This window comes from Schistocerca serialis, chromosome 3, assembly GCF_023864345.2.
Source record: "Schistocerca serialis cubense isolate TAMUIC-IGC-003099 chromosome 3, iqSchSeri2.2, whole genome shotgun sequence".
Classification (NCBI taxonomy): domain Eukaryota; kingdom Metazoa; phylum Arthropoda; class Insecta; order Orthoptera; family Acrididae; genus Schistocerca; species Schistocerca serialis.
Window position 1 is genome coordinate 290,556,621 of NC_064640.1, and position 12,773 is coordinate 290,569,393.

Genomic DNA, 12,773 nt, shown 5'->3' on the forward strand with positions numbered 1-12,773 from the left:
GGTCTTTAACTTCATAACGCACTTCAAACTATAAATCATCAGGACTGGGAGCTTTTCCTTGCTTTTGTTACACTGTTGCCACACAAACTTCCTATTGATGAAATGGGAAAAACTACTCCATTGTTACTGTAGAGCACATTTACCTCTCTTCTTAATTGTCCCTTTAAAGAGTTACCTTCCTCCTGTTCATCTTCCGGCAGTAAAGAACCCAGCAGGTGGTTGGTCAAGTCATCCCATCCTGTTGTGTCATCTTATCTTAGTATACTTGACAGTGCAGAAGGTGAAGTGAGCGTTTCATCACACCCTTACATGGTATTCCCCATTCATTTCCATGTAGTAGCCGATTCATGTACCTGATTGAATCTAGACTACATTTTTCAAATCCTAGTAGGTCTGAAGGTATATTTTTTACTCTAAGACTCCAAGTGCTCTCTGATATGACCTTTCTGTTGCACAAATCTTCTGTCTTAATGTAGTGAACATCCTTTTTCAGTGAATCTTTCAAACTGCAAACTCTAATGGGAATAGACTTTTCCTGGGTGTCCTGAATAGCTTTCTGTACACCAAATGCTTTTTTGTATACATTGTAACTTGTACCTTCTAGCATTTGATTGTTGAAATTCACCCTGAATACACCTAACTCATTTTCCTGATGTCATGAATTGGTTTCTGTGGGAAGGTCTAACTCACTTCTGAACTGTCAACTTTCAGGAGAAATAGTAACAGGTCGTGGTCATTTGTTGACACAATATTAGTGATAGTCCACAAAGCCACATCACCACCACCACAACAGTTACATCAATGTTTATTTCTGTTTCTGTTCTGTTGTGGTATGTCAGCGTCTAACCTGGCTTGTTTAGCACTTGGAGTTTCAATTTGGCAATAATGACAATCAGTTAAATGCATATATCACTCGTTGCATGGCTCTGTCAGAGTACCGATTTGGCATTAGCATCTAACATAAAAATATTCCTTATGTTTCTTCCTGCACCAACAGCAACTTTCAGCCACTCCAGGTAGGAATGAATCTTGTGCCTATATTGAAAATAAATGTTTATTCGCACATATTTCCTTGGCATCACTGTGTTCATTACAGTTACTGAAAGCTTACTGCACAGTTGGATAACTTTTGTCCTGATGTCCTTGTGCAGGTCTACTGTGGCTGCCATTATGTTTTTTCCTGTTAATACCACCTGAGCCGTGGATGGACACTGTATGCTGCCTCCCTTTCTTGAGTATGGTTCCAGTATGGACAACATACCAATCACATAGAACACTATTCCAAATTTCTCTCATCACAAGAAAGCATCTCACGGCATTAATCTGTCTGTTTTTATACCGGGAGTTTTGTATAGAAACATTCAACGCAAAATAGAGATCAGCACACAACAGGCAAAAATCGAGAAAAAGCTGGGGAAGAAAGAACTGAACTTCGGAACAGCACTGTCAAAAAATATAATCTTTACATGGAGGGAAAGTACAGGAAACAATAAGTAATTAAAAAAATGGATTCCAAGAGATAAACCGCACTAAGTATGTAAGTATATTACCCATAACTCTTGAAAAACAATTTAATACTTACAACACAAAATTTGAGAAACTTTCTGATAATTTACTGGACCAATAAGTTATCAAATGCGTAAGCTCAACAATTTGTACATAGGATAACAAAACAGGCAGTAAAATCTTTAAAAAATAGATGGGCTTCAAACATTCCCACAGAATTATTAAAATTTTGTAATGATAAATTATATCAACTACTAACAAATATTTCTGAGAAATATTTAAAATGGAGATTGCACTACGTAAATGGAAAATAGCACAAATTTCAATAACCTGTACAAAAAGATGAAAATATGACTGTAAAAATTATAGGGATATAATAGTTACCAACATTGTAAGTAACTTTGTGGAAACATTATTTAACATTTTCTAGAACAAGAATACAAAGAAATGGAGGGTCTAACACAAATAATTGAGGAGAAAACAATATGAGAACAATCTCTTCATTTGGTGTTTGCAGATACAGGGAAAAGACCATTATAGTGTACTTTCAGCCAATCTGTGGAAATCTTTACAATTAAAGGACATAAATAGAAAATCATAAAGAGAATTCAAACATTATACAAAAATTCTATATAAAAAGACTGAAACTGACAAATACTAATTACCTAGGTTTCAAGTTATAAAATGATTACAGCAGTAATTTTACATGTTGCATTGCACCCACACTATATGATATACACCGATAAAATTCTACAGCATAAAATGAAATATATGATAACTGGTGGAATAAATTAACATTTGGTTTCGAAAGAAGTGATGGAAACACCACGACTTACTGATGAAAATAAATGCATACTGGTGAAAATTACAAATGATGGAAAACAAGACAAAGTAATCGGATCAAGTTAAATGTGACAAAGATGACTATTTATCTATGAAACGGGAATCTCTGTCATTTGCACATAAGAACTTATACTGAAACAAGAGTGTGGAAAACAATATTTAGGAGCATTATTACATACAATTCAGAAGTTTCCCCAGCAAAATGGCAATTAAATTCAAATTACTAGCTGCAGAGATGAATTTCTGGATACATTTGGCAATGATATGAAGAAAAGAAAAACTCAGAAATTAAGTAATCAGAGGCAGCGTGAATGTTTAAAATTCAGTTACTGATTTTATTCAACATATATGATTACAATAGCATGAAAATGTCAAAGGAATGCAAAAATAAATAAATAGGTAAATAAAAGAAAAATAAAAAAGGATCCCAAAGTGTATGATACACTGGGAGGAAAAACGATGACCATCTAATACTAAGAAAGTATACAACAAGCTCAGTGAAGTGTGACAGGACTGCTCTTTTTCTCTACACACTTGAATGATCTGTTGGACAGGGTGAACACTAATCTGCAGTTATCTGCTGATGGTGCTGTGGTATAGGGGACAGTATCATCATTGACTGACTGTAGGAGGATACAAGATACTTACACAAAAATTCTGGTTGGTATGATGATTGGCAGTTCACTCTAAATACAGAAAAAATGTAACTTAATGAAGATGAGTAGGAAAACCGATCCCATAATGTTCGAGTACAGCATTAATGATGGGTTGCTTTACACAATCACATCAATTAAATATCTAGGTATAATGCTGGAGAACGGTATGAAATGGAATGGGCACATAACAACCGTAGTAGGGAGGTAAATGGTTGACTTCAGTTTATTGGGAGAATTTTCGAAAAGCACAGCTCATCTATAAAGGAGACAGTATATAGAACATTGGTGTAGCCCATTCTTGAGTACTGTTTGAGTGTGTGGAATCCCCACCAGGCCAGATTAAAGGACGACATCAAAGCAATTCAAAGGTGTGCTGCTAGATTTAACCAACAATCAAATATTACGGATACATTTTGTGAACTCAAATGGGTCTCCATGGAGGGAAGACAATGTGCTTTTAATGAGGCAGTATTGAGAAAATTTAGAGAACTAGCATTTGAGGCTGACTGCAGAACACTTCTACTGCAGCCAATGTACATTTCTCTTAAGGATCATAGTGACATGAGAAACAGCACTTATATTGAGGCAAATAAACTTTCATTTTTCTCTCACTCCATTTGTGTGTGGAATAGGAAAGGAAATGGCTAGTAGTGGTACAAGGTACCCTCTGCCATGCAGAGAAACAGAGACAAATGTGAAGCAATATTACAGGCCGCAAATGGGGAAATCCACTGACATAAGCGACTTTGATGTAGGGCAGTGTGTTAGGGCCTGGCACTTGGGAATAAGCATTTCAAAAGCAGTGAAGCTGGTTGGCTATTTGTAAGCTACTGTCATGAGCACCAATGGAAAGTAGTTGGAGGATAGTGACAACACCAGTAGGCAAAAAGGTGTTGGATGTCCAAGCTTCATCCCAGAATGAATAGATCAGGGGTTTCTCCACTCTGGAAAATAGGATAGGCAGCAATCTGTGGCAGATCTGATGACTGAGTGCAAAGCCAGTACAAGCACAGGAGTTTTGGTTCAAATGGCTCTGAGCACTATGGGACTTAACATCTGTGGTCATCAGTCCCCTAGAACTTAGAACTACTTAAACCTGACTAACCTAAGGACATCACACACATCCATGCCCGAGGCAGGATTTGAACCTGCAACCGTAGCAGTCGCACGGTTCTGGACTGAGTGCCTAGAACCGCTAGACCACCTCGGCCGGCAGAGTTTTGGAGCACACAGTCCAGTGCATATTGTTGAATATGGGGCTCTGCAGCTGAGTAACGGCATGCATTTGCATGCTGACACTAACTATGACACTGTCAGTTATGACTGCATTGGGCATGGGGTCATTGGAGCTGGACCATGGATCAATGGAATCGGTTGGATGAATTACAAATCATGTCAACACCAGGTTGATGGTTGTTTCTGGCTACATTGTCATCCAGGTGAACAGCCGCTTGAAACATGCACCATACCATGGACGCAGGCCAGTGGAGGCAATATTATTCTATGGTGAGTATTCACCAGGGCTTCCCTGGGCTCTGTGGTAGTAATCAAAGGCACTGTGACAGTTGTGGACTATGTGAACATTATTGTGGAGTACCTGTATCCCTGTTACAAGGTCAGAATCATGCCAATAGGGTTTGAAGAACTTGATAGTAAACTTGTGTTGCTGTCTTGACCATCAAATCTGCCCGATATAAACCTGATGGAACAAATATGGAATACTACTGGACACCTGCTTCACACTCACAAACTCCCACCCACAATTTATGGAAATTGCATGATCCATGCGTGACGTCTTGTACCACGTACCTCCGGAAACCTACTGAGGAGTTGCTGAATCCACACCATGCAGAATCGTTGCTGTATTGGGTTCCAAATGTGCACCAAAATACTATTAAGCAGGTTATCATAATGTTTTGGGTATCTCGTGTATGTAAACATGGTTAATCCAGAAATATTCGCAAATTATAATGCTGTTAAGTCTCAAATGAAACTGGTCACTCTGGAACATCAAGTGGCACAATCAGTAACTGGACAATTTAGTGCCACTGAAGTTTTAAAACGTTATAATATTGTTGTATAGCCCATGATAAAAATCAACATCTTGCAGTTAATATTGTCAAATGTATTAATCTCTTCTTTATGACTTTCAGCTTACTGTCGTTTCATTTTAAACATTAAGTGCTGAAGTCATGTCTGACAATATAAGGCAGAGGAGCTTTGCCAAATGACTTCCACTTTCACTGGCACAGATTTCTTACTCCTGAGCACTTGGTAAGTCATTTAGTAACTAGCATAGTTTCTAACAGACAAAAGTCACTAAAAATCTTATTTACAGCTTCATAAAAGGAAAGGTAATTTTAAGCACATAACCAGGAAACTATTTTCCAACCAAGTAATCACAAGTAAGCAACAATTTCTTACCACCAAAACACTAAAAGATTCAAGTGGCAAGGCAATTCTTAGATTATACATGATACTGAGCACACACTTCATGGACAGTCACTAGTTACTATCACAAGTAGACCACCAGTATGCTACGTAGTGACAGCTGCTAAACAAAGTTTTAAAGAACACAAGGATTGTATTTTTTTAAATCATTAATGCCAAAAACTATTACATAATTTTGAGAAATACCTTCCACACTGGTGTAGAGTTTTCAATCATGAGACGGGACACACTTATGTATGGATCCATGTGCTTTACAATGCTACAGTGAAATGGATTTAATTCACTTCGTTGAATCGTATTGCCCTTAAAAACAGAAACTGAGATTTAAAACACACACAAGATGAAACAAACACAAATGATTATTTTTTTAACTACTAAAAATGATTATCTAAAATCTTGGGAAATTATTCATAATATTCCTTTGACATGAGTAACTTAGCTCTAAATGCTAAATGTCAGTTAAAAAAAATGTTTATTATGAGAAAGGCAAGCTGGTTACTTTACATGACAAAACAAGAGAAACGTAAGAACTCACTTTTTTTTATGTTCCATCTCTCTACAGGAAATAGTACTAGTCAAAACTAGGAAAACAGGTTCTATAAACTTATGTCTGGAAACCAATTCTCATTGAGATATGGGCCATCCTATCTTATGATAGCTATCTGTCTACTGACACAAGAGGAGGTGTTCAATGTGGTTAGCACTAACTCTTACGTGTCCTTCAGCCATTTTCAAAGCAACATGAACTTGTGGAAACACATCTGGCTACCCCTGGTTTTGGTCAAATGCATGGGACACACGTGTGCATGTTGTCGATGGGTGTGGAATACACCAATGGCTTTACATATCACCATTGCCAGAAACCTATTAGATTAAAGTTAAGTGAATGGGGAACCCAGGCTACAGAACCTCCTCAACAAAATATTCATTAAATGTTTAGGTTTGATACTGTTATACAAGGTGCTGCATCATACATAAAGCACATCTGTTATCTTTCTGCCAGGGTGACATCTTCTGACAGTGTGGATAATCTGTCATGCTGAAACTGGAGATAGACAACACCAGTTAATTTTTTTGGTAAAGTGTATGACCCTACAAATCTGTCATCCACAATTCCTACTTGTATATTGACACTAAGATGAATCTGATGTCCTGCTGCCATGATTGTTCAAGAATTTCAATCTGTCCATATGTGGTTGTTATGGTAACTTATTACCCCACTCTGAATTGTGCCTCATCCACAAACAAAACAAACAGTGAATCTGGTATCTTCAGAGCTCTGTCTTACAAAACACTTGCAGAATTGTTACCTGATATAGGGATCTTGTGGCCTCAGAGCTTCAACATAGTGTAAGTAATATGGAGAAAGTAATCGATCAAGCATAACTGAACACATGAGAGTGTAGTCTATGCCTTCAGCACGTCCAGTTCTTCATAAACTTGTTCCAAGATCATCTTTTACTCATTACAATAATCAGTCCTCCATACACATGTGGCATACATCTACATCTACATCTATACTCCGCGAGCCACCTTACGGTGTGTGGCGGAGGGTACTTATTGTACCACTATCTGATCCCCCCTTCCCTGTTCCATTCACGAATTGTGCGTGGGAAGAACGACTGCTTGTAAGTCTCCGTATTTGCTCTAATTTCTCGGATCTTTTCGTTGTGATCATTACGCGAGATATATGTGGGCGGTAGTAATATGTTGCCCATCTCTTCCCGGAATGTGCTCTCTCGTAATTTCGATAATAAACCTCTCCGTATTGTGTAACGCCTTTCTTGAAGTGTCCGCCACTGGAGCTTGTTCAGCATCTCCGTAACGCTCTCGCGCTGACTAAATGTCCCCATGACGAATCGCGCTGCTTTTCGCTGGATCATGTCTATCTCTTCTATTAATCCAACCTGGTAAGGGTCCCATACTGATGAGCAATACTCAAGAATCGGACGAACAAGCGTTTTGTAAGCTACTTCTTTCGTCGATGAGTCACATTTTCTTAGAATTCTTCCTATGAATCTCAACCTGGCGCCTGCTTTTCCCACTATTTGTTTTATGTGATCATTCCACTTCAGATCGCTCCGGATAGTAACTCCTAAGTATTTTACGGTCGTTACCGCTTCCAATGATTTACCACCTATGGCATAATCGTACTGGAATGGATTTCTGCCCCTATGTATGCGCATTATATTACATTTATCTACGTTTAGGGAAAGCTGCCAGCTGTCGCACAATGCATTAATCCTCTGCAGGTCCTCCTGGAGCACGTACGAGTCTTCTGATGTTGCTACTTTCTTGTAGACAACCGTGTCATCTGCAAATAGCCTCACGGAGCTACCGATGTTGTCAACTAAGTCATTTATGTATATTGTAAACAATAAAGGTCCTATCACGCTTCCCTGCGGTACTCCCGAAATTACCTCTACATCTGCAGATTTTGAACCGTTAAGAATGACATGTTGTGTTCTTTCTTCTAGGAAATCCTGAATCCAATCACAAACCTGGTCCGATATTCCGTAAGCTCGTATTTTTTTCACTAAACGTAAGTGCGGAACCGTATCAAATGCCTTCCTGAAGTCCAGGAATACGGCATCAATCTGCTTGCCAGTGTCTACGGCACTGTGAATTTCTTGGGCAAATAGGGCGAGCTGAGTTTCACATGATCTCTGTTTGCGGAATCCATGTTGGTTATGATGAAGGAGATTTGTATTATCTAAGAACGTCATAATACGAGAACACAAAACATGTTCCATTATTCTACAACAGATTGACGTAAGCGAAATAGGCCTATAATTATTCGCATCTGATTTATGACCCTTCTTGAAAATGGGAATGACCTGCGCTTTCTTCCAGTCGCTAGGTACTTTACGTTCTTCCAGCGATCTACGATAAATTGCTGATAGAAAGGGGGCAAGTTCTTTAGCATAATCACTGTAGAATCTTAAGGGTATCTCGTCTGGTCCGGATGCTTTTCCGCTACTAAGTGATAGCAGTTGTTTTTCAATTCCGATATCGTTTATTTCAATATTTTCCATTTTGGCGTCCGTGCGACGGCTGAAGTCAGGGACCGTGTTACGATTTTCCGCAGTGAAACAGTTTCGGAACACTGAATTCAGTATTTCTGCCTTTCTTCGGTCGTCCTCTGTTTCGGTGCCATCGTGGTCAACGAGTGACTGAATAGGGGATTTAGATCCGCTTACCGATTTTACATATGACCAAAACTTTTTAGGGTTCTTGTTTAGATTGTTTGCCAATGTTTTATGTTCGAATTCGTTGAATGCTTCTCTCATTGCTCTCTTTACGCTCTTTTTCGCTTCGTTCAGCTTTTCCTTATCAGCTATGATTCGACTACTCTTAAACCTATGATGAAGCTTTCTTTGTTTCCGTAGTACCTTTCGTACATGATTGTTATACCACGGTGGATCTTTCCCCTCGCTTTGGACCTTAGTCGGTACGAACTTATCTAAGGCGTACTGGACGATGTTTCTGAATTTTTTCCATTTTTGTTCCACATCCTCTTCCTCAGAAATGAACGTTTGATGGTGGTCACTCAGATATTCTGCGATTTGTGCCCTATCACTCTTGTTAAGCAAATATATTTTCCTTCCTTTCTTGGCATTTCTTATTACACTTGTAGTCATTGATGCAACCACTGACTTATGATCACTGATACCCTCTTCTACATTCACGGAGTCGAAAAGTTCCGGTCTATTTGTTGCTATGAGGTCTAAAACGTTAGCTTCACGAGTTGGTTCTCTAACTATCTGCTCGAAGTAATTCTCGGACAAGGCAGTCAGGATAATGTCACAAGAGTCTCTGTCCCTGGCTCCAGTTCTGATTGTGTGACTATCCCATTCTATACCTGGTAGATTGAAGTCTCCCCCTATTACAATAGTATGATCACGAAACTTCTTCACGACGTTCTGCAGGTTCTCTCTGAGGCGCTCAACTACTACGGTTGCTGATGCAGGTGGTCTATAGAAGCATCCGACTATCATATCTGACCCACCTTTGATACTTAACTTAACCCAGATTATTTCACATTCGCATTCGCTAATAACTTCACTGGATATTATTGAATTCTTTACTGCTATAAATACTCCTCCACCATTGGCATTTATCCTATCCTTGCGGTATATATTCCATTCTGTGTCTAGGATTTCGTTACTGTTCACTTCCGGTTTTAACCAACTTTCCGTTCCTAATACTATCTGCGCACTATTTCCTTCAATAAGAGATACTAATTCAGGAACCTTGCCCTGGATACTCCTGCAGTTTACCAATATTACGTTAACTTTTCCTGTTTTTGGTCTCTGAGGACGGACGTTCTTTATCAACGATGATAATGTCCTCTCTGGTAAGCCGTCAGGTATTTTATCGTTTCGCCCAAGGGGGGGTCCCTCTAACCTAAAAAACCCCCGTGTGCACGCCACACGTACTCTGCTACCCTAGTAGCTGCTTCCGGTGTGTAGTGCACGCCTGACCTGTCTAGGGGGGCCCTACAGTTCTCCACCCAACAACGGAGGTCGATGAATTTGCAACCATTATAGTCGCAGAGTCGTCTGAGCCTCTGGTTTAGACCCTCCACACGGCTCCAAACCAGAGGACCGCGATCGACTCTGGGCACTATGCTGCAGATATTAAGCTCAGCTTGCACTCCGCGTGCGATGCTGGTTGTCTTCACCAAATCAGCCAGCCGCCGGAAGGAACCAAGGATGGCCTCAGAACCCAAGCGGCAGGCGTCATTCGTTCCGACATGTGCTACTATCTGCAGCCGGTCACACCCAGTGCATTCAATAGCTGCCGGAAGGGCCTCCTCCACATTACGGACGAGACCCCCCGGCAAGCACACCGAGTGCACACTGGCATTCTTCCCCGACCTACCCGCTATTTTCCTGAGGGGCTCCATAACCCGCCTAACGTTGGAGCTCCCTATAACTAATAGGCCCGCCCTCTGTGACTGTCGGGACCTTGCCGGAGAATCGGCCACTGGCCCAACAGGCGAGGCATCCTGTGGTGGCTCGGAAACGATGTCATCACCACTAGGAAGCACCCCATACCTGTTGGAAAGGGGTAAGGCAGCTGCCACGCGGCCAGATCCCACCTTCGCCTTTCGGCCAGGCACGCGCGAGCCCACCACTGTCCGCCATTCACCCTGGAGTGATGGCTGACCGGTAAGATGCTCACTGCCGGAAGACGCAGCGACATCAGGGGTTCCATGTGATTCCAAGGCCACCGAAGTAGGCATAGGTCTCACCACAGTTGCCCCAACGCCACTACGAGCCGATGCCTGCACCTCGAGCTCGATGAGCCTAACAGACAAAGCCTCCACCTGCCCCCGAAGAGTGGCCAATTCTCCTTGCGTCCGCTCACAACAACCACAGTCCCTACACATGACTATGTTTACCCTACTCTATACGGTGACAAATTCCCAAGATAATCTTCTGATGAGCTACTCTGATAATCAAGAAACACTCACTGAAATACGAGACGCGAAAACTACGCTAGGTTTTCCCAGAAAAACTATTTAAAAGCTAAGCGCAGCAAATAAGTACAAAAACGCTTTATACAAACAGTACTCGCTGCTGCTGGTGCTCTCGCTCTGGCTGTCACAAGACAACTGCTGATTCAAGTGACTAGTGGCTAACGGCCGCGAAACAAACAAAAGACGGTTTTAGGGCGCTTTCTGTTCTAAACGATCAAGAAAACACTAAGAAATCTAACACGAAAACTACGTAAAGTTTTATCAAGAACATACTGCAAGGCACCACAATCCCTTATTATTGCTGCATATGATCCTGTGCTTATAAGTCACTGAAACAATCCACTGAACATATTTTTCAGCTGGAATGCAGCTCATAGGAAGTAATTCTGCTTACGTGACACACATCCTTTTTGTTAATGCTTTTGGTTATGACAAGCAGAATACCTAGTCTGTCAGTTCATGGTGGAATAAAGGGGCTCCATTTCACTGTTTACATTGTTCACGTGCCATGGTAACACTAACCTTGTTCAGGTGCCAGCACAACCTCACAGTGTACAGGGGTTGGACAAAAATATGGACACATTACAAAATTTGTGCTTGAACGTAAATGCAGTTGCTAGCCAAGCCCGCAGGTGACACTAGTATCTTTGAGAATAAATGGCACCTGTGGAATGCCCTCAATACATTGCAAGTATCAGTCACGGTCAGAACAGCGTTCTGTGTAGTTGGGAGTGCATTTCGTCAGAGTTAAAAGAATTTGAACATGGGAAAATTGTTGATGCTTTTGTGGTGGGTGCTTCCATAATCAAAGTAGCCAAAGTGTTTGGTGTTTCAAGAGGCACTGTATTGAAGTTTTATACAACATACAGGCAAAGCGGAGAAACATAATTTGCTAAGTCACAATGCAGACAGAAGTGTGTGTTGACCGACTGTATCAGATGGTAACTGAATAGAGCCAGAATGAGATTTTCACTCTGCAGCGGAGTGTGTGCTGGTACGGTAGCTGAATAGAATTCTGACAGAAAATAAGAGGATGGCAGTTGCAAAAGTCATTCAGAACTGAGTGTTGCACTCGTGAACCCTATCAGCACTGAAACAACACTAACTGAGCACTATGGGACTCAACTGCTGTGGTCATTAGTCCCCTAGAACTTAGAACTACTTAAACCTAACTAACCTAAGGACATCACACACATCCATGCCCGAGGCAGGATTCGAACCTGCGACCGTAGCAGTCGCACGGTTCCGGACTGCACACCTAGAACTGCGAGACCACCGCGGCCGGCGAAACAACACAAAGAAAGCTCCATAAGCTGGGAACTGCATAGTGAGCTACAATTACAAAACCATACTTTAGTAATGCAAATGTTTATAACAGAATAACCTGGTGTTGAAGCCATAAAACAAGGACTATGGAGCAATGGAAGAAAGTCATTTGGTTGGACGAGTCTTCTTTCACACTGTTTCCAACTTCCGGCTGAGTTAAGGTTTGGTGCATGCCATCCCAAGCCTACACTGCTGATGGCTTGTTGCCAAGACTGACACTTGGCGGGGGCTCAGTGATGAATTGTGTGGTCGTATCGTGCTATATCACAGACTCTATGGTTACTCCACAAGATCACATTACTGGCAAGGATTTGGTGCGATTTTGGCTGATCAAGTCCATCCTGTGGAACAATATTTGTTTCCCAATGATGGTGCTGTGTTCCAAGATGCGTCATACAGGACTGGTTTTGTGACACATGTCAATGAATTTTCCAATCTCCCTTGAACACTACTGTCACCAGATCCTCTGTGGTTTACTTTGGAAAGAAGGATCTGTGACTGCCATC

General features: G+C 41.1%; 1 protein-coding gene across 3 annotated transcripts in view; it reads right to left on the reverse strand.

Annotated features, from left to right (window-relative positions):
- Nucleotides 1-12,773, reverse strand: part of LOC126470073 (uncharacterized) — a 104,853-nt gene that overhangs the window by 37,906 nt on the left and 54,174 nt on the right. For all 3 annotated transcript variants that reach the window (XM_050097590.1, XM_050097587.1, XM_050097589.1), the window contains one exon: nucleotides 5,643-5,759. In XM_050097590.1, coding sequence (XP_049953547.1) covers nucleotides 5,643-5,759 — 117 coding nt within the window. The remainder of the gene's footprint in view (nucleotides 1-5,642; nucleotides 5,760-12,773) is intronic.